This window comes from Podarcis bocagei, assembly GCF_964188305.1.
Source record: "Podarcis bocagei genome assembly, chromosome: 8".
In the NCBI taxonomy this organism is placed as follows: Eukaryota; Metazoa; Chordata; class Lepidosauria; order Squamata; family Lacertidae; genus Podarcis; species Podarcis bocagei.
This window is the reverse complement of record NC_138133.1, coordinates 5,655,147-5,682,198: the sequence shown is the minus strand read 5'-3', so window position 1 is coordinate 5,682,198 and position 27,052 is coordinate 5,655,147. Positions and strand designations below refer to the sequence as shown.

The 27,052-nt window shown below is 42.6% G+C and overlaps 1 protein-coding gene and 1 pseudogene across 2 annotated transcripts in view; both read right to left on the bottom strand.

Moving 5' to 3' along the window:
* Positions 1-1,452: 1,452 nt before the first annotated feature.
* The window catches only part of LOC308593575 (uncharacterized protein), a 59,553-nt gene continuing 33,953 nt past the window's right edge, over positions 1,453-27,052 (bottom strand). Inside the window, exon 4 of the mRNA XM_081206037.1 lies at positions 1,453-3,869. Within this exon, the coding sequence (XP_081062163.1) occupies positions 3,750-3,869 (120 nt within the window). The 3' untranslated portion in view covers positions 1,453-3,749. The remainder of the gene's footprint in view (positions 3,870-27,052) is intronic.
* Positions 23,703-26,098, bottom strand: LOC308593762 (protocadherin beta-16 pseudogene; annotated as a pseudogene). Its single transcript has one exon. The product of its transcript is annotated as a protocadherin beta-16 pseudogene (transcript).

Below are 27,052 nucleotides of genomic sequence, written 5' to 3'. Positions count from 1 at the left end.
CCTTACTTATACGGACTGCTGCAAATTTTATTTGTATTGGAATGTATATTTTTACCTGTCTCTTTATTGGAGGGGATTATGGAATTAACTTGGAAACCCAGCAAATATCCTAAAGCTTAAATGTTAAGGTAGTGAATACTTCATTGTTTATGTAAGAATTGGCACATCTCTTAACCTGTGGTTGACAAGGGGAGTCTACATTGTGGAGGTTCTTCAGTTCAGTGTGGAACCCAACATAATAAAGGAAAATCTTTGTAAGCCTGGGAGATAGGCAAACAGAGGGCTGCTACTTAGGAATAAGATTCTCCCTGGTCTGGTGAGTTGAAGGACTGCTGAAGGGAACACCCTCCCACCAGATGTCAAAGAGAACAACAACTACCAGGCTTTTAGAAGACATCTGAAGGCAGCCCTGTTTTGGGAAGCTTTTAATGTTTGATGTATTATAGTATTTTAATATTCTGTTGGAAGCCGCCCAGAGTGGCTGGGGAGGCCCAGCCAGATGGGCGGGGTATAAATAAATTATTATTATTATTATTATTATTATTATTATTATTATTATTATTATTATTAGTCCCAGGAAAGTGGATAGTGCTTTAATTGGCTTTATTTTGCTATTTTGTTCTGGGTGTGTGTGTGTGTAATGGTTTTCTATAACTTTTGCATTACATATCTTTCTTTTAAAACTCCACATTTTTTTCCCCCGTCTTTCTAAACACTTTATTTGTTTCATAACCAGTGTGGTCTCAGCTTATTTTAACACCCTCACACCTAGAAGCTATGTTACATTACCTTAAAAGGCATCAGGGAAACCCCAGGAAATTAGGAGACTGATAAGGGACGGCCTTGTGGGAATAACCTCTTGTCACTACACTTGGTAGCAATCCGGGAAATGTTCCAAGGACTTAACTGTGACTTTGTTGTTGTCTTCTTATGTTTGATTGTTTGAAGACCAAGTTATATGGTGAACGTTTGAAGGAGGTAGGTATATATAATCTGGAGAAGAGAAGATTAAGAGGACATGATATCTGTCTTCAAATGTTTGAAGGCTTTTCACTTCCTTCTTTTTTGTGTCTTATCTTACTCTGTGCACTTGTAATTTTGTGCTTTTTGTTTAAAGTGTATGTATGTGTGTATAGGCAGCAGGGTAAGCTATAAAGTATCCCAGCAGTTAGTAATACAAGTAGTGAATAATATAGTCAAGCTGAGGGAAATTGACAGAATGCCTTCATTCTCCAGGTGTCCTCTAAACTCCCATCCCGATGTTTATTGTAAGGAAATGGCTCTAAATTATTACAACTACAATAGGTTGGTAAAGCAGATCAGGGAGAATTTCCTTCCTCTGGTCCATGCCAGGTCTGTAAAGCAGGCTATGGTTTGTGGCCTTGGTAGTTGGCCTTGCTGATGCTTGCTGCCCCACCCTAGGGATCCTGTTTCACAAAGCATTTCCATCCATAGATTTTAGAAAGTGATTTTATTATTTTATGAACATACAAAAATGATATTCAAATCTAGCAAACAATATGTAAAAGTACACAGCATCTTTTTCATCTTCTCATAACAAAAAGATGGCATTGACAGTGCATAAAAAGAAATATGTGCATTCTATATCTTAAAACTAGCATGTTTCCCTGCTGATTCCAGTTGTATATAAATTGCACTCTTTCCTATCCTGTTTCACTATAATACTACTTGCCACTTCCTTTCATCCACAGACTTCAAAATGCTTCACTATTGTGAATTTTTGTCATTGTAAGAATATAATACAATTCCCAAAACACAAAGGTTTACTGAAAATTCTATTCCAAACTGCACAACTACATAACCACATAACTGTGAAACCACACTGTTATAATATAGTCTATAATTCCTGTTTTAGAGTGTTTACAGTAGCAGTTTATCATAGGCTGACAGCTGGGTTTAACACTAAATTGTCCCTGTCACTGTAGAGAATGAAGATTGGCATCAATTTGGTGTTAAGTCCATCTAGTTACCACCAGAGTAGTTCCAAACACCATAAATAAACCAACATTAAAGGCCAGCTTTAAATAATGTGATTTAGCATAGTTTACATTGTTCTTTTCAAATACAGTATGCTTCATTATTCCATTGCTGGAAAGAAGTATTGATTAGCTTGCAAACAATTTCTCAGCATCAGCCGCAGTGTTTGAAACTCCCATTTTTCTAGGCACATTTTGCGGCAGAGAATTTCATTAGCACGAGCAGTTTCAGAGTCCTGGGCGCACTTCTGTGACTAAGATTTCAGATTAAAACTGCAGAGTGGAAGGAAAAGAGGACCTTTTTCTGTCTCCCTGCTTCCAGCTACTCTCTGAAAACTGGAGAAGAGACCATCTTAAGAATATTAGGGGGTTGGGCAGGGGAAGGACTAGACCATGTGAAAAATGAGCATAATAGTTTAGATGCAGTTCATTTTCAGTTTTGTATTCTTCCTATAAAAAAGCATGCCTAGACATTTCATTGTTGTGCCCATAACCTAGGTTTAAGGTTCCTTTTAGCTCCTAGCTTTCATATCTCAGTTTTTAACACTGGCCGCAGATTGTGGGTCAATTGCAGGAAAACAGGAATAGTTAAATTTCAGAGAAAACATGTGCACATGTATGTGTATGCACACATGCAGTGTGTGTATGTGGACTCAACAGCCTGGTTTGCACATAACACTAAGCTATGGTTTATCAATTTATGGTTCATTAAACTGCAGCTGACTGTTATGTGTGAACCCAGCTCAACAGTTTAACTATGGTTCATTAACCAAAATTTGTAGCTGGTTTATATATCTTAGTATTAACCACAATGTAAGCGCTACATGTCAGTCCAGAACTCCTCCAAAAGCTACAGAGCTGCAAGTGATGAGTGGCAAAAATTTCAAACTGTTCTCTAGGCTTGACTGCTCTCGCTTGTGCTTTTAACTGTTCTGTGATATAATAATCAAGTGAGCATCTAGATTTAGTTCAGTGTTATGTGCAAACTAGGCCAATGAAAGAGAAGTTGCTAACACAAATATAGCTACAGGAAACGGTAGAATTGAGCATTTAGACAGGAAAGTGCACACACAGTGTAACTATGACTAGAAAATAAAGTGTAAATTCACTGAGAAATGGAAGTCCTATGTGCAAGCTTCGCTGAAATAAATGGGAGAAATATTCTCTTACAAAGCTCCCATTCCTTTCAATGTCCAAGTGGACTATGTCCAGACTTCTCCCCCTTACTGATTATACTCATTCATTTGTCTCGCTAGGTCTTCAAATGAAGCTACTGGATACTACTAACAGCTGCATTACAACCAGAAAACAGAATTTCTGAGAAATTGCTATAACCATTGAAAATATTTGAAGGAAAGCAGCAAAGCTAGCATAAAAGTAAACTAAGGAATAATTACAACAATGAGCATGCAATAAAGTCACCTACATTTCTTTAACCAGCTAGATCAAAAGAGCAGTGAGCTATTGTAAAATCCTACAAAGCATAAATATAATTGTCTACTAGTTCAATGTATGTGGACAATCCAGCTACACATTCTCCTACAGAAGCTCCATCGAAATGAATGAGAACAGCACAAGAGCATTTCTGTTCCTTTCTATTTTGCTTGCACAAGAGAGTTTCCTGGTATCTTTCTCTTTTAGGCAGAGAACCCATTTTTTTCCAGGCCAGGGGTCAAGTTTCTTGCATGAGACTTGATCATTTGGTTATTTGTCTTCAGAGAAAGAATGATGGATGGAGTTGGTCGTCCTCATCTATTGATAGGTAAGCCAGTCATTTTGACCACAGTTTATATTTGCCCCAGTTGCCTGATTGACAATGCAACCCGGGGCTCCAGATCTGGGAGCAGCGTCTTCAGAGAGAGATGCTCTGGCCTGCAAAGGACATAAAAAAGTGCATTGTAATTTTCTGAAAGCTGATGTGGTTTTCATTAGATAAATGCTGCCAAGGCATTAAGCTGCAGTAAGAAGAGTGTAATGAAATGCCATGCTTACCAGACAGAAACATAGCAAACGTTTTCTGAAAACCCAAAATATGAACTGTGACTGTGCGATACAACAACGTTGTACTATGTAGTACTATGAGTTTGGTGGCAATCCCGTTTCTTTTCAGCTTGAACGAACTCAACACAATTCCTGACATCATAGCAGGGCACTCATTATACAAAAAACAACTATACCTTTTGTCCAGCAGCAGCTTTGTAGCATTAACGTTTGCTACGAACCTCCATTTCCAAGCCTTCTTTCCTTCATTAGAGTGACACAAATAGTTGTTAGCTTGTTCACACAATCTGTACCCTACTTTTCTATAAGGCAGCTCACAACATTTTCAATAAAACAAGAATAACATCCAAAATCAGGAAAGCAGCCCAGCTCAAACTAAATACACCAGCTAAAAGACTTTTGCCACAATTACTTACCAACAATCACCCAAAAAATCATCTACAGCTAAGCCAAGGTTTGGCTTAGATGGTGGAGGAAAATGGAGCATAGCAGCTGATCTAGATGTGCAGGGAAATATGCATGGGAGGACACAACCCTTAAGGCATGCAAGCAATGTTCAACATATTTTATCAGCCATATTTTGACCACTACGGCAGGGAATGATTCCTTCCTGAAACCCTAAAAATTGTTTGCAATGCTGGGCTAGAGGGACTAATGGTCTGGCTTGGTATGGGCCAACTGAAGTTTTCAAGTGCTCTGCAAAGACAGTCCCAGGTTAATTCACATTATAGCAGTCTAATGTGGGTATTACTTTGACGTGGGTCACTGTTGCCAGAAAGGGCACGGCTGGCACACTGGTCAGAGTTAATGAAGAGGTTCTCCTGCTCAGACTGCCACCTGGAGATCCAGGAGTCTCCTCCCAAATAGCCCCAGTTCCTAAGAAGGAGGAGCACAATGCCATCACAAACAAGTTATGATCTTGGATCATATGATTACCTGGCTGACAGTACTTCCTTGTTATCTAGATGAAGTTTCAACTTTCGTTCTATCTCTATACGCCTCTACTTTCTCCAGTATCACTCATGGAGTTTAAATGGCTGAATGAAAGATGTGAAGTTACTGCTCTAGTTACTGCGCACCTTAGCACCAAATGAATGACTCCTCATAATTGTCTTCATGATTCTTTTGAGTCTTACACCATACTTTAATAATGAGTTTTTATCTTCATAACTCTCACCATTTAAAAAGAAATATATCTTTTGTTTCCCAAATGGTTCTCTTACCCAGTTTCTGTTCAGCCAGTTTTAGTCTTCCATGGTGCTGTTGGAAATTGGGACTTCCTTCCGGAAGATTTATTGTATTGTTCTAATCCCCATATTCACACCAAGGAATGACATATCTTCAATAACCTCCCATAATTATCATTCTTCCACTCACCGTATATTCTCCTCCCCTTTAGCAAGAACATAATTTACACAGAGCATTCAGAATATATTCATGAAAAGTCTCATTGCCAATAATGTATTCCAGTTTCATTAATTCACAATCTGTCTTACATGTCTCTGAAATAATATTTACTATGTAGTGATGAATATATTGGATTCTCAATTTACTACCCTATTTAAGCCCTATATAGCAAAACCCAACTGATTTGCAAATTAAGCCTCCAACTTAAAACATTCTCTCATTTCAAAAAGGCTTCCCTTAGGTAAAATACCCTAACTCAGAGTTATTTTCAGAAGTTGAAAGAATGAATTTCTGGGTAAATGTGATTAAGGAAGTTTGGTACTCAATGGACAGACATTATATTTGAAGAATCTGCAATGATATACTGAAATCCATTTTCACAAATGACATGTAAACTGGTTTTTGTCTTTCCCATATATGTAATATTAAATCTGGTCTGAAAGTTTGGGGAATGTGCAGTGCAACAAAAGGAGGGAAGTATATTGTGTGAGTGTTTTGACTATTGATCCAAGCCCCTAAAATGTATTTTATATAATTGACTTTTCATTTCTATTCTTTGTATACAGTGGTACCTCAGGTTACGAACTAAATTCGTTCTGGAGGTCTGTTCTTAACCCGAAACAGTTCTTACGCTTTCACTAATGGGGCCTCCTGCTGCCGTCATGCCACCGGCGCGCGGTTTCCGTTCTCATCCTGGGGCAAAGTTCAGAACGTGAGGTACTACTTCTGGGTTTGCGGAGTTTGTAACCCGAGGTGTTTGTAACCTGAAGTGTTTGTAACCCGAGGTACCACTGTATCGTATTGTTTTATTGCTATGGCCGATGGCTGACGCAAATGAAGATTCATTCATTCATTCATTGTGTGAGTGAACCTCATTCCACACAAGCATACCTCACTTAGCACTTTGTTGAATCCCATCCTTAAAAATTAAATATTAGAAAACAAATTCCCAACAGTGTTCTCACCTGAACCCCATGTTGACTTTCACCTGCATGTCTGGGGACACCTTCAGAATCGTTGGAACTCCTTGGATTCACCTGAGTGTTAGGAGGCTCCACAGAGAAAACAGGAAAAAGGGGCCTGAGAAACCTGAACTCGCTGTTCAGAGACCCACCAGCTAAGCACACCTCATAGTTGTAAGCCTGGGATAGAGATCCAGCACCAGAATCCGCAGAGTTCTCCTGCGAATCAGGTCCCACCGGGAAATTGGCTGCAGAGTTGTAGGTTCCTGTGAACTTTTCACGTTTCTGCAACTTGATTACAACAAAGGCCACTACAGAAATGAGAAAGATGCTTGAGATGGCAGCCAAGCAGATGATCAAATACATCGTCAGGCTGGGGTCTTCCTCCTCCACTGTTTCCTCCTTTGGGAGAGCCACACTTTTCAGATAAGGGTCAGAGAAGCCGTCCACTAGGAGGATTCTGAGCGTGGCAGAGGTGGACTGGGGAGGATGGCCGTTGTCTCGGACCACCACAATCAGATTCTGCTTGAAGCTGTCTCGGTTGCTGACCGGCCTCAGGGTGGTCACTTCTCCATTCTGGGCCCCCACCGTGAACAGACCCGGGTCTGTGGCCTTCAGCAGCTGGTAGGAAAGCCAAGAGTTCTGGCCAGAATCCCTGTCCACAGCCACCACCTTGGTGACCAGGTAGCCAGTCTCTGCCCCTCGGGGAACCAGGTCATTTGAGGGGGAAGTGCCATTCTGGAGAGGGTAGAGGATGAAGGGGGCATTGTCATTTTCATCCACGACCTGAACGCGGATGGGAACTTCTGAGCTCAGTGGAGGGGAACCTGAATCCACAGCCCTCACCGTCACCTGGAAATCTTTCACTTCCTCATAATCCAGAGACCGGATGGCATACAGGTTCCCCGTTTCAGAGTTGATGGAGATGTAAGAGGATGTGGGGCCATCATTGACCTTCCCAGGCAAAAGCGAGTAGGTCACTTTGGCATTCTGTGCTGTGTCCAGATCAACAGCATGGACCGAATTGATCAGAAGACCAGGAATATTGTTTTCTCTTAACTGCATTTCATAGAAGGGCTTTTCAAACACTGGAGGGTTGTCATTGACATCTGAGATTTGAACATGAAGTATTCTTGTGGAAGTGAGTCTGGGAGAGCCTCTGTCCATGGCTGTAATGGTGATGTTATATTCAGAGGCTTTTTCTCTGTCCAGTGGTTGTTGGGTTACCAGCTGGTAATAGTTGTTCTCGGTGGGTTTGAGCACAAATGGCAGGTTGACTTCAGTGGTGCAGGCAGTTCTGCCACTGTCTCCAGAGTCCACATCTGTGACACTGAAGAGGGCCACCACTGTGTCTGGGGGAGAGTCTTCAGGTAAGGGACTGGTGATGGATGTGATGGTAATCTCTGGAGCATTGTCGTTCTCATCCTCAATCTCTACAATGACTTTGCAGTAAGCAGAAAGGCCCCCTCCGTCTGTAGCTCTGATGTTCATCTCATAATTTGTGTCTTCTTCATAATCAATTATACCTGAGATAGTAAGTTCCCCAGTATTTTTATTTAACCTGAATGATCTCAACACATTTTCTGGCACTTGGCTAAATGAGTAAGTGATTTCAGCATTGGAACCAATATCCTTGTCTCTGGCTTCAACTCTTGTGACTAATGTACCCAATGGGCTGTTTTCCATCAGTTTTTCCTGGTACACAGATTTATTAAATAGAGGAGCATTATCATTATTGTCTAGAACATCTATGATGATTTGTGCTGTTCCAGTTTTGTGGGGTATTCCTCCATCAGCAGCTGACAGAATTAGGAAAAGCTTTGCTTCCACCTCACGGTCTAATGGTTTCTCCAATACTAGGTCTGCATATTTAGTACCATCACTGTGACTCTGCACATCCAACCTAAAATACTTATTAGGACTAAGTGTGTAATTCTGAACAGTATTTTTTCCTTTGTCTGAATCTTGAGCTCTCTCCAAAGGGAATGCAGTATTTATGTGAGTTTGCTCAGGTATTTCAAAAATAAATTGATCTTTCGAGAATTTGGGGGAATTATCATTCACATCCTCTATTTGAACTTCAATTCTATATAGCTTCAATGGATCTTCTAGCACAATTTCAGAGAGCAGAACACAATGGTCATTCTGACCACAGAGAGCCTCTCGATCTATTCTATCCTTTAATATCATGTTGCCAGAATGAGGATCCAGCTGGAAATACTGCTTGCTGCTCTTAGAAACCAGCCGGGCTCTCCGAGCAGACAGCTCCTTTGCATCCACTTTCAAATCTTTCAGCACATTAGCCACCAAGGACCCTGTTTTCCTTTCCTCTGGCACTGAATATTGGATGGAATTGCATATTGCCCCATACATGCAGAGAGACAGAAAGAAAAAAGTCACTTGCCTGTTCCTGTTATTCATTTCCATTGTTCCAGATTCACTCAAGACAGATTGAACAACAGAAAAATATGTTAGCTGTATCCCTTTGCTGTATTTATTCCTGAAAATGCACACCGCTGTCTCCCTCCTCCTGATTTTTTTTGCAATGAAGACCTGTATCTCTTTTGCTTCCAGATTGTTTTGCCCTTGTCTATGCTTTCCAAAGATTAATCTTTTAAGAATATGTGCTGTGCAATGGCACCATCTTGTGTTTGAAATACATATAGCTGCAATCTTTGTTAGTTAGCTGGTCCCCACCCCTTACTATTAATATCTATACAAAGTTCCTTATAGAGAAAGATATGGATGCAGATCTTGGCGTTTGCAGTTAATGTGAGCCTGTTTGTCAAGGTGAATAAATAACATTGACCCCATATTAACTGGAAGGTACGGAATGTGTATACAAATTCATTATATGAACATGGAATTTTGCACACAGCTCAGGCCATCACTCAACTAAAGCCAGATAATGTAAACTAACCTCTGGGTACATTTCACACATTAATGAGACAATATCTGAAAAATACAAACAATCGCCAATAATGGAGTCTGGCATGTTAAGGCAAATGGGGTACTGCCCCATCCACCTCTCTGTCTTGATTCTTACATACTACCAGTTCTGGAGGTGGCGCTGCTCCTCACATTCTCCCCACTTAGTTTCAGTGTTGCCCTTGCAGACCTCAGAATGGAGTCTGGATCTTGCTATCATTAGTTCTGGCTCCACCTACTGTTGGTCTCCCTTCCTTCTGTCCTACCAGTCCCAATAGATATGGTGGTGTTAGCTGTATATATGGGTGGCACCGTGCAAGGAGGTTAGAGGTCGCAAGCAGGAAATTTAAGTTAGTCATGCTTTACCTGGCGCTCTGTCAATCCCACATGGTGTCAGAATGGAGACTATCTATGTTCCCTGCAGTGTTCTGACAGCCTCACAAAACAGAAAGGTAGTCACAGGTTAACACTCAAGGAATACTAGGAGGCCCACCTACTGCAGCCACAGTGTTTATCTCTCAAAATAACAGGCAAAAGAGAGGCCTGGAAACTGAGAGTACCTGCAGGAAGGCTCTGCTGGTGCAGCTACTGACGGGGTATCACTCCAGAAAAGGAGGAAAGAAAACAGAGGGAGCGGCGAGACCTGGAACTAAGAGAGTCTACAATGACCCATAAAGGTGAGTCCAAGCCATCTATGACCCCTCTGAACAGGGCTACTCCATCCCTGGTTGATTTCCACATTGCACAAATAATTTGATTTCCAGCACTCTGAAGGCTGCCCACTTTAGATAAGCAGATTCCAAAGGTTCTTCCAGACATCTGGATACAGGAACAGCAAGTAAACACTCTTTTGTGCACTATGGAGCCAGCAGAAGGGAATATAATCCTCTCAAGGAGACTCACAAATGTCCAGATATAACTGTTTTAAAACAGACAAAGAAGTGCTAGAGAAGCACTTTTTAACCTCATTGCAAAGTAATTTTTGAGCCGGTCTAATTCCACTCTCGCAAGCAGAATGGTGAGAGAAAGAAAACTTGGGAGTCAGCAGGAGGTTGCAGACTTAGACACTACAAACTAACTCATGTGATGTTAACCTGGCAAAGGGAAGGAATACAGCAGGTAACCCAAAGACTGCCCTTAGTGTGGCAAGTCACCCTACAGCAAGAAGACAGTCAGACATTATCAGAAAAGGGGGCATTATGCTGCAGTGTGCTGTTCTAAACACATCATAGCACTGGTTCTCCAAAAAGACCACCTGGGAGCCATTGGTAATGGTCAGAATGAGCCTCCATGGATTACCACCATTGTCTTGGGAGAGCTTTCAATTGAATTTAAAATTGTCATGGGGCAGGTGTCAAAGTGACCCCAACTTCATTGTACAGGAAGCTAAAGGCTTCTACTTTGTCTTTATTTTGCTCTCAGAAGGGATTGGGTCCTTCTGCAGAGTAAAGCATTCTGGGGGAGGTTGCCCAGGAAAATGCCTGTACCACATCTACTTTTCAGAAACAGCTAAACATCCTTTAAAAATGTTGGAATCCTAGAAGCCAAGACTCCAGTTTTGGGCAAGGACTCTTTGGTGAGAGAACCTCAGCAGAGGTTTAACATCACACAACAAGCAGCAGAGAGAAAAAATGGAAATTTAAGGAAAACCTTAAAATGTGCCCTTCAAGTAAGTCCCCAAATGTCCAGTTTTCAAAGTTCTTTTCACTGTATCCCATTTCCCTAGCATATCAACCACATGTTTTGCAAGCCATAACATGGTTTACTAGCAAAACTCTTCAGAGGTCAGATTCATGTGTTTTTCCATACAGCAGCCAGAAAAGATGCACAATCAGTTAAAACATTGCTTAGCTATAAAAGGTAAAAGTTTCTAAATATTGATAGACAAAAAAACTAGTTTGAGCCTCTGTTCTGGTATGAAACAAAAAATGCTGGTTAAAACCATGAGGGTAGAATGGCCTCCTTACAACAAAGGCTTCTTGACCCATTTCCTCTCCAGGTGAGCAGTGATGACTGCCTGGCAGGACAGCTTACTCTACGGTTTAACCCCTTCATGTGCTAGATTCAAACATCCTAGAGGTATATGTGACTGGAACCCTACCATCAAAAAAACTACTTAAAAATTAAGAGAGAATGACTAACCACTAGAGCTGTATGTTGACTGTGCATGAAGCACAAATTCCGAGGTGTTCATGGGTGATTTGGGTGAGATTTTCACACACTTGATTGTGTCATTAACAAGGTGGCTGGAGTTGGAGCAGAACTGCTTAAAGTCCTGAGTCTCAGACTGCTACTTTGTTTTTAGTTTTTTATAAAAGAAGAAGTCAGTAACTTAGTCATCTATAAAGCAAAATGTTGAGAGAATGTTCTAGGGTTTATTAGGCAGATATGGAGGTGCTGCAATTGCTAAGGTCACTTTGTTGCTAAGCAATCAGAAGTAAGGCATTCTCTCTATCTTTGCTATCTTTCAACAGGAACAGCCTGCAGTGAGAGGTACAGCAATGGGAATAAAGCAAATTATGGCTAGCACCTTTAGTATACAGTATGTCTATCTTACAAATATTGATTAAGGCAAGCCTTTTCTTTTATGGAAATACAATTATGGATAAAGCTTCACCCTTTGACATTCTGTCTGTCAGGCAACTTATTACCTGTGTGATGTACTTTTGAACCTTTTACTTAAGAACAGCAGCTTGTGACATTATGAATGCTGAAAACATGTTGAGACTGAATTGAGACTTGAACTGGACAAATTCATTTTGTAAAGGGACAAACTGGAACTAGAACTAATCCCTTTTTGGACAGGATAAAGTAAAACTTTCCAAGCACTGCTAGTAACATGCAGAAGCTTAAATCAATTACAGAAACATAGCATTAATTCATAAATTAATCTGGTTAAAAAATAAGTGCAATCTAGAAACTTCCTTTATATCTTAATACCTAAATATAATGTTTTCCTTTTCATATCAGGTTATTAAATGTGGTCAGCTTCTTCATTAACCAGATATAAATTGGATATGTTCTTTGATATCAAGTAGGCAGTGAGGTTACGGGACGCGGGTGGCGCTGTGGTTCAAACCACAGAGCCTAGGGCTTGCCAATCAGAAGGTCGGCAGTTCAAATCCCCACCACGGGGTGAGCTCCCATTGCTCGGTCCATGCTCCTGCCAACCTAGCAGTTCGAAAGCACGTCAAAGTGCAAGTGGATTAATAGGTACCGCTCCGGCGGGAAGGTAAACGGCTTTTCCGTGCACTGCTCTGGTTCACCAGAAGCGGCTTAGTCGTGCTGGCCACATGACCCGGAAGCTGTACGCCGGCTCCCTCGGCCAGTAAAGTGAGATGAGCGCCGCAACCCCAGAGTCGGTCACGACTGGACCTAATGGTCAGGTGTCCCTTTACCTCCCTTTTAGGCAGTGAGGTTAACCAATTAAATTTTAGATATTGACAGTTTGGAAGAACTGAAACACTTTTTAAAAAATTCTGAATTCCTGGCACAGTTCTAGGATTGAGAGAGGTGTTACTGCACTTTCCTGGTAAACAAGGCAAGAGTTTTTAAAGTTTAAGAGAATCTTGTAAGCATTCAGAAAAGGTGGGATCATAAGACTGATGTTCAGGAGAGAAATGGAGAAATCATTGGGTTCTAGGTCACTTGGTCCTACGTATTTGGATATTAGTCCTACCCACTTCTCCCTTGGAGAGTTGGCCAGAGAAGAATGTGGTCCTTGACTGGAAGGTCCCCAACCCCCTGTTCTACAGAGAAGTAAAAAAAAAAAAAACCAATGCCCTGAAAAATAAAAATAACAGAAGATCAAAGAAAGGTTCAAGGGAACTAAAATGGCTCCAAGTGAAGAGAGTAGGTGGATTAAAAAAGAAAGGCAAGAAAAAATATTATTAAATGGCTATAAAAGAGGCATTTCAAAATTTACAAACTGCAACATAAAGAATTAACCAAAATAGGATGATGTGAAGAAACAGATAAGAAAAGTGACTTATGATGTAATATGCTTTCTTCGACTATAATTACTAATTGCTCACCTCTTTCCCTGATTCGGTTTTCCCCGCCTGGTCAGGAATATCTTGGGAATCAGACGGAGGGGTCTGGTTCACATTGAGGTTTGGTTCCCCCACAGAAAAAACAGGAATGAGGGGCCTGAGGAACCTGAACTCGCTGCTCAAGGACCCACCGGTTAAGCAAACATCGTAGTGGTAACTCCTGGAAAGAGACCCGCTCTGAGAATCGCCACCGTTCTCTGGGATGTCGGGTCTGGCAGGTGGGAAGTGAGGAGGGGCAGCGATAAAACTTTCCCTGGGATCCCTCCTGCAGATCTTGATGGCAGCAAAGGAAACAATGCAAACGAGGAACACAAAGGAGACTGCAGCCAGGCAGATCACCAAGTACAAGGTCAAGGTCCCATCTTCTTCGTGCTCCTCTTTCCTGACCTCCACAGCCTTCCTATAAGGATCCGAGAAGCCACCCACGGGAAGGACATGGAGCATGGCAGTGCTGCTTTGGGGAGGGAGCCCGTTGTCCCTGACCACTATCAGGAGTCTCTGCTTGCTGGTGTCTCGCTCGCTCAGGGCTCTCCTGGTTCTCACTTCCCCATTCTGGGCTCCTATGCTGAAAAGACCAGGGTCTGTGGCCTTCAGCAGCTCATAGGAAAGCCACGAGTTCTGGCCAGAATCTCCATCCACAGCCACCACCTTGGTGACCAGGTAGCCGGCCTCCACCGACTTGGGGACCAGCTCATTGCAGGGGGATGTGCTGTTCTGAAGAGGGTAGAGGAAGAAGGGAGCGTAGTCGTTTTCGTCTAGGATTACGACTCGGACAGTAACTTCTGAGCTGAGGGGAGGAGACCCTCCATCTGTAGCCCTCACCGTCACTTTGAAATCTTTGATCTGCTCGTAATCCAGAGATCGGAGAGCATACAGATTTCCGCTTTCAGAGTTGACTGAGATGTAAGAGGCCACAAGGCCATCAGTGACCTTCCCAGGCAAAAGGGAGTAGGTGACCTTGGCATTCTTCTCAGTGTCCAGATCAGCAGCACGGACTGAGCCAATGAGCAATCCTGGAATATTGTTTTCCCGTATCTGCATTTCACATGAAGACTTTTCAAATATTGGAGGGTTGTCGTTGACATCTGAGATCTGAACATTAATCATTCTTGTTGAAGTCAGCCTGGGGGAGCCTTGGTCAACGGCTGTGATGGTGATATTATATTCCGGGACCTTCTCTCTGTCCAGGTAGCTTTGGACCACAAGCTGGTAATAGTTATTCATAGTGGGTTTTAAAACAAAGGGAAGGCTTACCTCCACAGAACACACAGTTCTGCCGTTTTCTCCGGAGTCTCGATCTGTGACACTGAAGAGAGCCACAAGTGTCTCTAGGGGAGAATCCTCTGCCAAAGGACTAGTGATGGATATGATGGACACTTCAGGGACATTGTCATTCACATCTTCAATCTCTACCAGGACCTTGCAGTGACCTGAGAGACCCCCTCCATCTGTTGCTCTGATGCTCATGCTGTAACTGGTTTCTTTTTCATAATCAATTTGTCCCAAAACAGTTATTTCCCCAGTAAGATCATTTAAGTGGAAGCAACGGTGTATTTTTTCAGGTACCCGATCAAATGAGTACGTTATTCGTGCATTTGAACCAAAATCTGAATCTCTGGCTTCTACTTTGGAGACCAGGGTGTCCCTAGGGCTGTTTTCCTTTAACCTTACTTTATATTCAGAATGAGTAAACTGAGGGAAATTATCATTGATGTCCAAAACCTTGATATTTATCTGAACTGTGCCTGTTCTCTGTGGCTCCCCTCCATCTACAGCTGTGAGAGTCAGTCCAAACTCTGCTGCTTCTTCCCGATCTAGAGGTTTCACCAAAATAAGGTCCAAATATTTGTTTCCACTTTCATCACTTTTTACTTGGAGCCAGAAATGCTCACTGGAACTCAGAGTGTAGTTTTGAACGTTATTTTTATCCAAATCTGTATCTTGTGCAGATTCCAAAGGGAATTGGGTATTGATAGGGACATTCTCTGGAATATCTATCTTGAATTCCTTTTTTGAGAATTTGGGCGTGTTGTCATTTACATCTTCTATCTCCATTTCTATACTGTAGATTTTTAAGGGGTTTTGGAGCACAATTTCAGAGAGCAGCAAGCAAGGATCAGTCTCACCACACAAAGCTTCCCTGTCTACTTTATCATTTATCAGCAGATTCCCAGAGTGGGTATCAAGGTGGAAATATTGCTGTGTGCTTTCGGACACTAGCTGGGCTCTGCGAGCAGACAGCTCCCCTGTTCCCAGTTTCAAATCCTTCAGCACATTAGCCACCAGAAATCCACTTTTCTTTTCTTCAGGCACAGAATAGCGTATTGAGATACATATCACTCTAGACACAAAGAATAAGAGGAAGAGGTACAGACCTTGCCTGTTCCTGATGCAGTTTTCCATGGTTTCTCTCCCTTCTTGGTAAGATATATAGGTTCCGGCCAAAAGACCAATTTTTCGGTTTTCTCCTGTGGCTCCCTGTGCTGTTGTGTAAATTGTTTCTTTTCCCCGCTGTCGTGGTCAATGCTTGCTCCCTTGAATTTTGTATTTCCTTTCTAGAAAAGGAACCTGCACCTCTCTAGTTCAGTTTTGTCTGTTCATAGCTTCCCCTCAGTGCTGCTACAATGGTATATTGTGAATAAAAAATAATGCGCTTGCCAATATTGCCACCTTGTGGTTCATCTAAGAAAAATTTGTTAATAGCCTATAAAGTCCATTTAACAGCAGGCCAGTGAAAATTGAGTTTAGATTCATGCTCATTTAACTGTTAGCTCATGTGTACATGCGATCATAATTTTCTTAATCATGCCAATAAATAGGAAAAGAATAATTTGATAAGTACATTACATTTCAAACCTTACTTACATTTCCGCGTATCCTGTTCTTTCAGTGAGCATAAGTCATCAACCAAGTATCATTGATTGAATATAATTATTTTTATTCATTCAGAATAAAATCATATAATACTAATTATCCTCACCTGACATCTCAGATGTGTTTCTTCTTCATTACAAGGCACTTCTTGGGACCCACTGGAACTCCTTGGATTCACCTGAGTGTTAGGAGGCTCCACAGAGAAAACAGGAAACAGGGGCCTGAGAAACCTGAACTCGCTGTTCAGAGACCCACCAGCTAAGCACACCTCATAGTTGTAAGCCTGGGATAGAGATCCAGCACCAGAATCCGCAGAGATCTCCTGGGAATCAGGTCCCACCGGGAAATTGGCTCCAGAGTTGTAGGTTCCTATGAACTTTTCACGTTTCTGCAACTTGATTACAACAAACGCCACTACAGAAATGAGAAAGATGCTTGAGATGGCAGCCAAGCAGATGATCAAATACATCGTCAGGCTGGGGTCTTCCTCCTCCGCTGTTTCCTCCTTTGGGAGAGCCACACTTTTCAGATAAGGGTCAGAGAAGCCGTCCACTAGGAGGATTCTGAGCGTGGCAGAGGTGGACTGGGGAGGATGGCCGTTGTCTCGGACCACCACAATCAGATTCTGCTTGAAGCTGTCTCGGTTGCTGACCGGCCTCAGGGTGGTCACTTCTCCATTCTGGGCCCCCACCGTGAACAGACCCGGCTCTGTGGCCTTCAGCAGCTGGTAGGAAAGCCAAGAGTTCTGGCCAGAATCCCTGTCCACAGCCACCACCTTGGTGACCAGGTAGCCAGTCTCTGCCCCTCGGGGAACCAGGTCATTTGAGGGGGAAGTGCCATTCTGGAGAGGGTAGAGGATGAAGGGGGCATTGTCATTTTCATCCACGACCTGAACGCGGATGGGAACTTCGGAGCTCAGTGGAGGGGAACCTGAATCCACAGCCCTCACCGTCACCTGGAAATCTTGTACTTCCTCATAATCCAGAGACCGGATGGCATACAGGTTCCCCGTTTCAGAGTTGATGGAGATGTAAGAGGATGTGGGGCCATCATTGACCTTCCCAGGCAAAAGCGAGTAGGTCACTTTGGCATTCTGCGCTGTGTCCAGATCAACAGCATGGATGAAACCGATCAGAAGACCAGGAATATTGTTTTCTCTTAACTGCATTTCATAGAATGGCTTTTCAAACACTGGAGGGTTGTCATTGACATCTGAGATTTGCACATGAAGTATTCTTGTGGAAGTGAGTCTGGGAGAGCCTCTGTCTGTGGCTGTGATGGTGATGTTATACTCAGAGGCTTGTTCTCTGTCCAGTGGCTGTTGGGTCACCAGCCGGTAATAGTTGTTCTCTGTGGGTTTGAGCACAAATGGCAGGTTTACTTCAGTGGTGCAGGCAGTTCTGCCACTGTCTCCAGAGTCCACGTCGGTGACACTGAAAAGGGCCACCACTGTGTCTGGGGGAGAGTCCTCAGGTAAGGGACTGGTGATGGATGTGATGGTAATCTCTGGAGCATTGTCATTCTCATCCTCAATCTCTACAATGACTTTACAGTAATCGGAAAGTCCCCCTCCATCTGTAGCTCTGATATTCATCTCATAATTTGTGTTTTCTTCATAATCAATTGTTGCTGCAGTAGTAAGTTCCCCGGAGTGTTTGTTTAACTTGAACATTCTCAACACATTTTCTGAGACCTGCCGGAATGAATAAGTGATATGTGCATAGGAACCAAGATCCCTGTCAGTGGCTTCAACTTTGGTGACCAGTGTACCTGGTGGAATGTTTTCCAGTAGTTGCACATTATATACAGATTTATTAAAGTGAGGGGCATTGTCATTGGTGTCCAGAACTTGAACAATAATTTGTGTACTTCCGCTTCTTCTTGGGACCCCTCCATCAACAGCTGACAGCATTAATGTAATCTGTGGCTTCTCCTCACGGTCCAAAGGCTTTTCTAATACCAGTTTTGCATATTTGCCACCATCAGTGTGACTTTCCACCTCCAGCCTAAAATGTTCATTTGAACTAAGAGTATAGTTCTGAATAGTATTTTCACCTTTGTCTGAATCTTCAGCTTTTTCCAAAAGGAATCGGGTATTTGTGGGTGTCTGCTCAGGTATTTCCAAGACAAATTGTTTCTCAGAGAATATGGGGGAATTATCATTCACGTCCTCTATTTCAATCTCAATTCTGTGCAGCTGCCATGGCTTTTCCAGGACCATTTCACAAAGCAGAACACACAGGGACTCGCGGTCTATTTTATCTTTTATTATCACATCCCCAGATTGGGAATCTAGCTCAAAATACTGCTTGGCAGTCTTAGAAAGCAGCTGCGCTCTCCGAGCAGACAGCTCCTTTACTTCCATTTTCAAATCTTTCAGCAGATTAGCCACCAGAGACCCACTTTTCTTTTCCTCAGGCACTGAGTAGCGGAAGGACTCACACACCACACCACAGGTACAGAGACAGATAAAGAAGTGACAAACTTGCCTGCTATAATGGAGGGTTTTCATTTTCTTTCCCAGCTTTGTTCTCAAGGCAGATTGGAATCCAAGGTGCCTCTTTGTAAAGCAGTTGCCAGAATTGCCCTTTTCTCTGTTATAAGGTCCCTTTGTTGTCCTTGTTTCGTGAAGTAGATGCAGCAGTGCTTGCCTCCTACAGATTCTGCAGATTTTGCTGCAATCAAGAGCTGCTACCCCTTTTTCAGATTCCTTTCTTCTAATGGTCACAGCTTTCTGGCACCGCGCAGCAGCTCTGATTTCTACTGCCTGTGCAATTGCACCACCTTGTGTTAGAAGTTAAATGCAGCAGCTGTAAGAGCACTCAGACATTGTTGATAAGCACAGAACGGTTCTTCTCAAACTCTTTCTGCCCCCCACCAAGACTGATCACTACCAAATAGCTGAGTATCTTGGTGGACAACCTAATGATTTTTTAGCTTGTTGTAGCAACTGTAATGAGCTGTTGCTAGACTGTATTTGTATAGTGTTGTATTTTTACTGCTTTTTTATTTCCTATATTGTATTTTATTATATTAGCATCTGAATTCCATAGACTACAATATAAAATACTATAATAAAAGCAAAAGTAAAATAAGCAATAAAAGTACAATGGGAAGCAAATGCGCTAAACCCACCACTCATAGGAGCTGGTCTCCACGGATGGCCTGAATAAAGCTTGCAGACCACTGGTGGTCTACAGGCCACAGTTTGGAAACCCCTAGCATAGAATATTCTTCGATATTTAATGCCTGTTACGTTTACATTTTATAAACAGTAAATAAGTATACTCATACATACACACAAACATATTTCTTCACCATAAAACTCAGTGAGATGTTTAGAATATGAAGGGAACAACATTGCCATGACTATTTCCTCATAGCAAAAAGGTGTGCAGGGAGGCCAAGGAAAAAGAAATGAAAGATGAACACTGATCTTTAAGGTCCTTCTTCATCTGATAATGTTTAGGATGCCCAGGGAAAACCACGAAGATGTCCAGCCCTCATCTAGACCTATCATCAGAAAGTTCACAGTTCCATTCACAGAGATTCAGGAACTGAAATTCCATTAGTAAAATGTCTCCAGCATCCCTTTGTCGAAGTGACCCTGGCAAGGCTCTCTCATTACTTCATTTAAGATGGCCTTTAACCTTCTCGCTCAAGCCACGCTGCTTTGCTATGAATCTCTGATTAAGTTCTAGAAGTCCTGTTGCTGATGATGCAATGACAAGGAGAAATAGAGCAGCTGGAACTCTCACTTGGTCCCGCTAGCAAGCCCACTACCACTGGGGCCAGGTAGGACACACACACACACACACACACACACACACACCAATTGGCTCTGGAGAAAAGGCTTTTTATTTCCCACCACACCTAGTCTGAATTGCAATGGTGGAAGGCGGCCTGCCTTGATGAATGGGACTGATGTTAATTACATTTGGCTATCTAACTAAAAAGGACACGGGTGGCGTTGTGGGTTAAACCACAGAGCCTAGGGCTTGCTGATCAGAAGGTCGGCAGTTCGAATCCCCGTGACGGGGTGAGCTCCCGTTGCTCGGTCCCTGCTCCTGCCAACCTAGCAGTTCGAAAGCACGTCAAAGTGCAAGTAGATAAATAGGTACCGCTCTGGCGGGAAGGTAAACGGCGTTTCCATGCGCTGCTCTGGTTCGCCAGAAGTGGCTTAGTCATGCTGGCCACATGACCCGGAAGCTGTACGCCGGCTCCCTCGACCAATAAAGCGAGATGAGCACCGCAACCCCAGAGTCGTCCACGACTGGACCTAATGGTCAGGGGTCCCTTTACCTTTATCTAACTAAAAGGGGAGTGGCTTGCTAATAATGATGGGAGAGGAAGTAAAGAGATGTAACTTGGTGAACACCCTGAGCCACCATTTGGGTTATTTAGATGAGTAAGGGGCCTTCTTCTGACAAGCCTTTCAGGGGTCCTGGGCTTGAAAAGTCAGAATCCTCTGCTCAGTTACACAAAACTAGTTGAGCTCAGAGAAGGTGACTCTGATCTGGTCTGCCTTGGCAAGTCTTTGGCTCTGTGGGCAGGGAGGAGCAGGATGGGGTCTCCCTGACTAGTGTCTCCACCATCTCACCCAAGTGGTGTTAAAAAAAAATACCTGCCCTGGGCAACTACCATGAAAAAGAATGTATCTCACTGCAGTCTTACAAAATAATACAGCTCCAGCCCTTATTTAACCCTAAAATCTTGAGTCCTCTTTCCTTATTCTTGGGCTGATGTACTGTATAACTCTGCAATACTCAATTTCCATAAATATGTATCTGCACTTTCAGTTGCCCTGCAGACTTCGGAGCTGAATAAAGCATCTAACATTTTGTAATGCTGCCTCTAATATTTGCAGCTCCCAGCGCCTATACCTAACCCTATGACAGTAGACTTCTTCCCCTGAAAAGGCCCTAAGCCCCATTTCCTGCCTGCCTCAGTCTCAACTCCCTCTCCACATCCTGCATCATCTGTCAGCCTTGATCACCATTCTCCTAAACCGAAATAAAAGCATACAAATAAAGCGTCAGGAAGTCAAGTGAGTGGCAGCACCTGAGTGCCCACAGCCCCCATATTGTTGTCACCTTTAGTTCTGCCCCACACCTGCTGAAGGAGAGTATTGGAGCTGAAAGACAAATGCTAAGTATTGGTACACACAGGCTAAGGTGTAAGAAGCGCAAAATTTGAGACTCTACATCGTCTTTACATGGCTTTTGGGAACATGGGTGAACTTACAGGTTGCAACTGTGACCTGCAGCTGTTTACAAATAACATGCTATGCGCTGAATGGTGTGAGGGGTTGGATTTTGAGTGAAGAAATATACTGTTAGCTAGAGCAAGAAAGACCAACTGTGAGACAGATTAATTAATTAAATATGTTTCAACAAAGTTCCGGAAAAGTTGTCAAACAGAGATCAATATCAGGTGGTATATTTTTCCTGTATGATTCCTGCATTTGCTCTATTAGAATTCATATATTTTCAGCTTTGTTTAAACATGAAAGCTATTCAGCCAACAACCTGTTCCATATCTTTAAAATATTCCACATTTACACATTAAGCTCTTGTTCTCAAATGTGATGAAGATCACTGAACGTGTTAGATAAAACACACTGTTGTCTTGCTTTCTGTTACACCTCTTCTGCATATACCATATCAGATTTGAGGGATAAAACATATGATTAGTAATAGAGACAAGCAATTTAAACACACACAAACAAATCACCCTGTTTAATTATTTGAATCAGTACTTGCAATCTTAACTCAAAACCTCAACTAAAACTCTGAACACATCCTAATCATACATTTAAAGCACAAGGCTTCCTCCAAATAATAATAGGATCTGCAGTTTATCTCTCATAAAGCTTTAGATGTGCTATAAATATCTTTATGTATGCTACAACAGCAGCAAGAATACTTATTGCAAAGTACTGGAAGACACAAGATCTACCCACCCTGGAAGAATGGCAGATGAAGGTGATGGACTACATGGAATTGGCAGAAATGACTGGCAAAATCTGAGACCAGGGAGAAGAAATGGTGGAGGAAGATTGGAAGAAATTTAAAGACTATCTGCAGAAATACTGTAAAATTAATGAATGTTAAAATGATGTTGGACTGAAAAGAAGTGGTTTTGGTAATAAGGTTAATAAGAATAGGTAAATATAAATAGTTATACGGATGAAAATGTATAGTTATAATAGGTTAAGTATAGAGCAAAGTTAAATGAAAGAAGGTAAGGATTTGCTGAAAAGACTTGGAAAACGGGAATACAAAAGGGGAGGTGTGAGGAGGTCAAGGAAATAAGCAAATGAGATCAAAGATGCTGAAAAATGGATTTATTCTTTTTAAAAATATTTTTTTTCTTTTTTCCCCCTAGTTATTTTTTTTCTTCTTTCTAGGTTGCCTTTTTGTCAACTTTCTTGTTAGCTTGTGTTTGTTAGTTTTTGTTTGTTTTTTCTTTATGTGTAATTTTTTGTATAATCTCAATAAATATTCTTTAAAAAATAATAATAGATGTGCTATAAATATATGGTGCGGATGTGGCCTCCATTTCAGCCTGCACTTTTAAGGAATCTGGGTGAGTATAAACTGAAAAGGAAGATATGTGCTGTTGGGAGAAGAGAAGAGAAACCTGGACCAAGAGTAGACAGAGGCAGTGGGAGAGGGGAGCCAGAGAGGTGATGTGAGAAGGATAAAGGAAGGTGGCCTCATGTAAAACACCTCCATAATGCAAAGCATTCAGGGAAGGGATATCTGAGAGAAGCAATAGCTTGTGGTGGAGTCAAGTCACCCCACTATCTCTACATTGGGTTACTTTAAAATGTAGCAGGATCTGAACATGTTGCCAGCGGGGATTTGGGAATCACTCAATATTTGACCGGCTTCCATACATTTATACTTTTGTGCTTATGGTTCCTATCCTCCACCATCACCCTTGCAGGTTGTTACATTTTTATTCCTTTTTCCCTCCCGAAAGGTCATAACACAAAATCCTACCACTGGTTTATCTACGCCCGTAATGTCTGATTAGAAGTCGCTCTCCAAGTTTTCAATGCCTTGATGGACTAAGACTGAGATACAATAGATTTCAGAGGCCACCCAGTGAGTTAATGGCTCAACAGGGATTTGAAACAAGGTCTCTGAGTGCAACCCCCCCCCCCCAATAAGGGCACAAGGATGCCTGAAAGGAAAGAGAAGGATCCTGAAACAGGTGCAATGGAAGACCTGTTAAGTTAAGACCTGCATCAGTGGAATAACTACAGGCAAAGAACCATCACTGATCCACAATGGATGTGTGAGGGTAACTGCAATCAAAACCCCACTCAGCCCTAACCAGCTCTCACATATAGACGTCTCACTTTACCAAATAGTACAGCCAGGTTGTTGAGGTGTTTCACAGAATATCATTGCAGAAATCATATTTGAATCTTTCCCTCCCCCCCCCTATATACAGCAAAAGGTTCTTTAAAATTATCTCACCTGTTCCACTGGCTTCCTGCTCTCCAAAGCATCGGGAATATCTTGGGAAGCAGACGGAGGGGTCTGGTTCACATTGAGGTTTGGGTCCCCCACAGAAAAAACAGGAATGAGGGGCCTGAGGAACCTGAACTCGCTGCTCAAGGACCCACCGGTTAAGCAAACGTCGTAGTGGTAACTCCTGGAAAGAGACCCGCTCTGAGAATCACCACAGTTCTCTGGGATGTCGGGTCTGGCAGGTGGGAAGTGAGGAGGGGCAGCGATAAAACTCTCCCTGGGATCCCTCCTGCAGATCTTGATGGCAGCAAAGGAAACAATGCAAACGAGGAACACAAAGGAGACTGCAGCCAGGCAGATCACCAAGTACAAGGTCAAGGCCCCATCTTCTTCGTGCTCCTCTTTCCTGACCTCCACAGCCTTCATATAAGGATCCGAAAAGCCACCCACGGGAAGGACATGGAGCATGGCAGTGCTGCTCCGGGGAGGGAGCCCGTTGTCCCTGACCACTATCAGGAGTCTCTGCTTGCTGGTGTCTCGCTCGCTCAGGGCTCTCCTGGTTCTCACTTCCCCATTCTGGGCTCCTATGCTGAAAAGACCAGGGTCTGTGGCCTTCAGCAGCTCATAGGAAAGCCACGAGTTCTGGCCAGAATCTCCATCCACAGCCACCACCTTGGTGACCAGGTAGCCGGCCTCCACCGACTTGGGCACCAGCTCATTGCAGGGGGATGTGCTGTTCTGAAGAGGGTAGAGGAAGAAGGGAGCGTTGTCGTTTTCGTCTAGGATTACGACTCGGACAGTAACTTCTGAGCTGAGGGGAGGAGACCCTCCATCTGTAGCCCTCACCGTCACTTTGAAATCTTTGATCTGCTCGTAATCCAGAGATCGGAGGGCATACAGATTTCCGCTTTCAGAGTTGACTGAGATGTAAGAGGCCACAAGACCATCAGTGACCTTCCCAGGCAAAAGGGAGTAGGTGACCTTGGCATTCTTCTCAGTGTCCAGATCCGCAGCATGGACTGAGCCAATGAGCAGTCCTGGAATATTGTTTTCCCGTATCTGCATTTCACATGAAGCCATTTCAAATACTGGAGGGTTGTCATTGATATCTGAGATCTGAACATTAATAACTCTTGTTGAAGTCAGCCTGGGGGAGCCTTGGTCAACGGCTGTGATGGTGATATTATACTCTGAGACTTTCTCTCTGTCCAAGGGACTTTGGACCACAAGCTGGTAATAGTTATTCATAGTGGATTTTAACATAAAAGGAAGGTTTGCCTCCACAGAACACACGGTTCTGCCATTGTCTCCGGAGTCTCGGTCTGTGACAGTGAAGAGAGCCACAAGTGTCTCCAGGGGAGAATCCTCTGCCAAAGGACTAGTGATGGATATGACGGACACTTCAGGGACATTGTCATTCACATCCTCAATCTCTACCAGGACCTTGCAGTGACCTGAGAGACCCCCTCCATCTGTTGCTCTAATGTTCATGTCATACCTGGTTTCTTTTTCATAATCAAGCTGACCAGAAAGAGTGATTTCCCCCGTGATTTTATTTAAATAAAAGAAACTGTATATTTTTTCTGGTGCCTGGTGGAATGAGTAGGTGATCTGTGCATTCGAACCAAAATCCAAATCTGTAGCTTCCACTTTGAAGACCAGAGTGCCCTGTGGGCTGTTTTCTTTTAACCTAGCTTTGTATTCAGGCTGGGTAAACAGAGGAAAGTTGTCATTATTGTCAAGAACATCAATATTTATTTTAACTGTTCCTGTTCTCTGTGGCACTCCTCCATCCACAGCCGTGAGAGTCAGTCCAAAGTGTGAGTCCTTCTCCCTGTCCAATGGCTTCTCCAGAACAAGATGCACATATTTCCTTCCATCCTTGTTGCTTTCCACATATAGTCGGAAATGCTCATTGGGACTGAGTGTGTAGTTTTGGATACCGTTTTCTCCTAAGTCCTCATCTTGGGCAGATTCCAAGAGAAACTGTGTGTTTGTAGGAACATTCTCTGGAATTTCCAAATCAAATTTATCTTTAGAGAATTTGGGAGTATTGTCATTCACATCTTCTATCTTCATTTCTATACTGTAGATATTTAAGGGGTTTTGAAGCACAATTTCAGAGAGCAGCATGCAAGGATCAGTCTGGCCACATAAAGCTTCTCTGTCTATTTTATCATTTATCAGCAAATTCCCAGAGTCAGTATCAAGGTGGAAATATTGCTTTGTGCTTTTGGACACTAGCTGGGCTCTGCGAGCAGAGAGCTCCCCTTTTCCCAGTTTCAAATCCTCCAGCACATTAGCCACCAAAACCCCCTTTTTCTTTTCTTCAGGTACAGAATAGTGAAATGAAATGCAGACTGTTTTCAACACAAAGAGAAAAAGCAAAAGATACAGACCTTTCATCTTTCTGAAGCTATCGTTCATGGTTTCCACCTCTTCCAGAGTGTTAAAGCACTGACCAAAGCTTCTTTCATCCTCTGATCATCTTTGCAGTTTGATGAATAATCTTTGTGCTGCAATATTTATTGTTTTTCATTCTCCTGAGCCTCATATCTTCACACCAGCATCTACCTCCCGTATCATTGTTATACTGCCTCTTCAAGGTTTCAACAAATGCAACAATACAATATTCTCAGTGTCCATGAAAATGTTGGCCTATTCTGCCACCTTGTGGTTAAATAAAAATAAAGCCAATATTTCTGAATTATGCACTTATACAAGAGATACACTTGTGTGGAAATCTCCATTTTATTCCTAATAATCTGTTAAGTGGTTTAATTGTCAGCAGCTAATATATACATAAGATCATTAAGAAAATTCAATGGATGAATGAAAAAAAGAGAGAGAGTAATATTCCCCCCATTTACAATTCATTGTGCTCATGCTTAAATGCCTCTGTAATAACTAGACTGTAGTACAGACAGGGAAATAATCATTAGCATACCTTGCAATGTTAAAAATGAAGAAAAGTATATTCTCACCTGGAGGATATGTTGACTTTCACCTGCATGTCTGGGGACTCCTTCAGAATCATTGGAACTCCTTGGATTCAGCTGAGTGTTAGGAGGCTCCACAGAGAAAACAGGAAACAGGGGCCTGAGAAACCGGAACTCGCTGTTCAGAGACCCACCAGCTAAGCACACCTCATAGTTGTAAGCCTGGGATAGAGATCCAGCACCAGAATCCGCAGAGTTCTCCTGGGAATCAGGTCCCACCGGGAAATTGGCTCCAGAGTTGTAGGTTCCTATGAACTTTTCACGTTTCTGCAACTTGATTACAACAAAGGCCACCACAGAAATGAGAAAGATGCTTGAGATGGCAGCCAAGCAGATGATCAAATACAT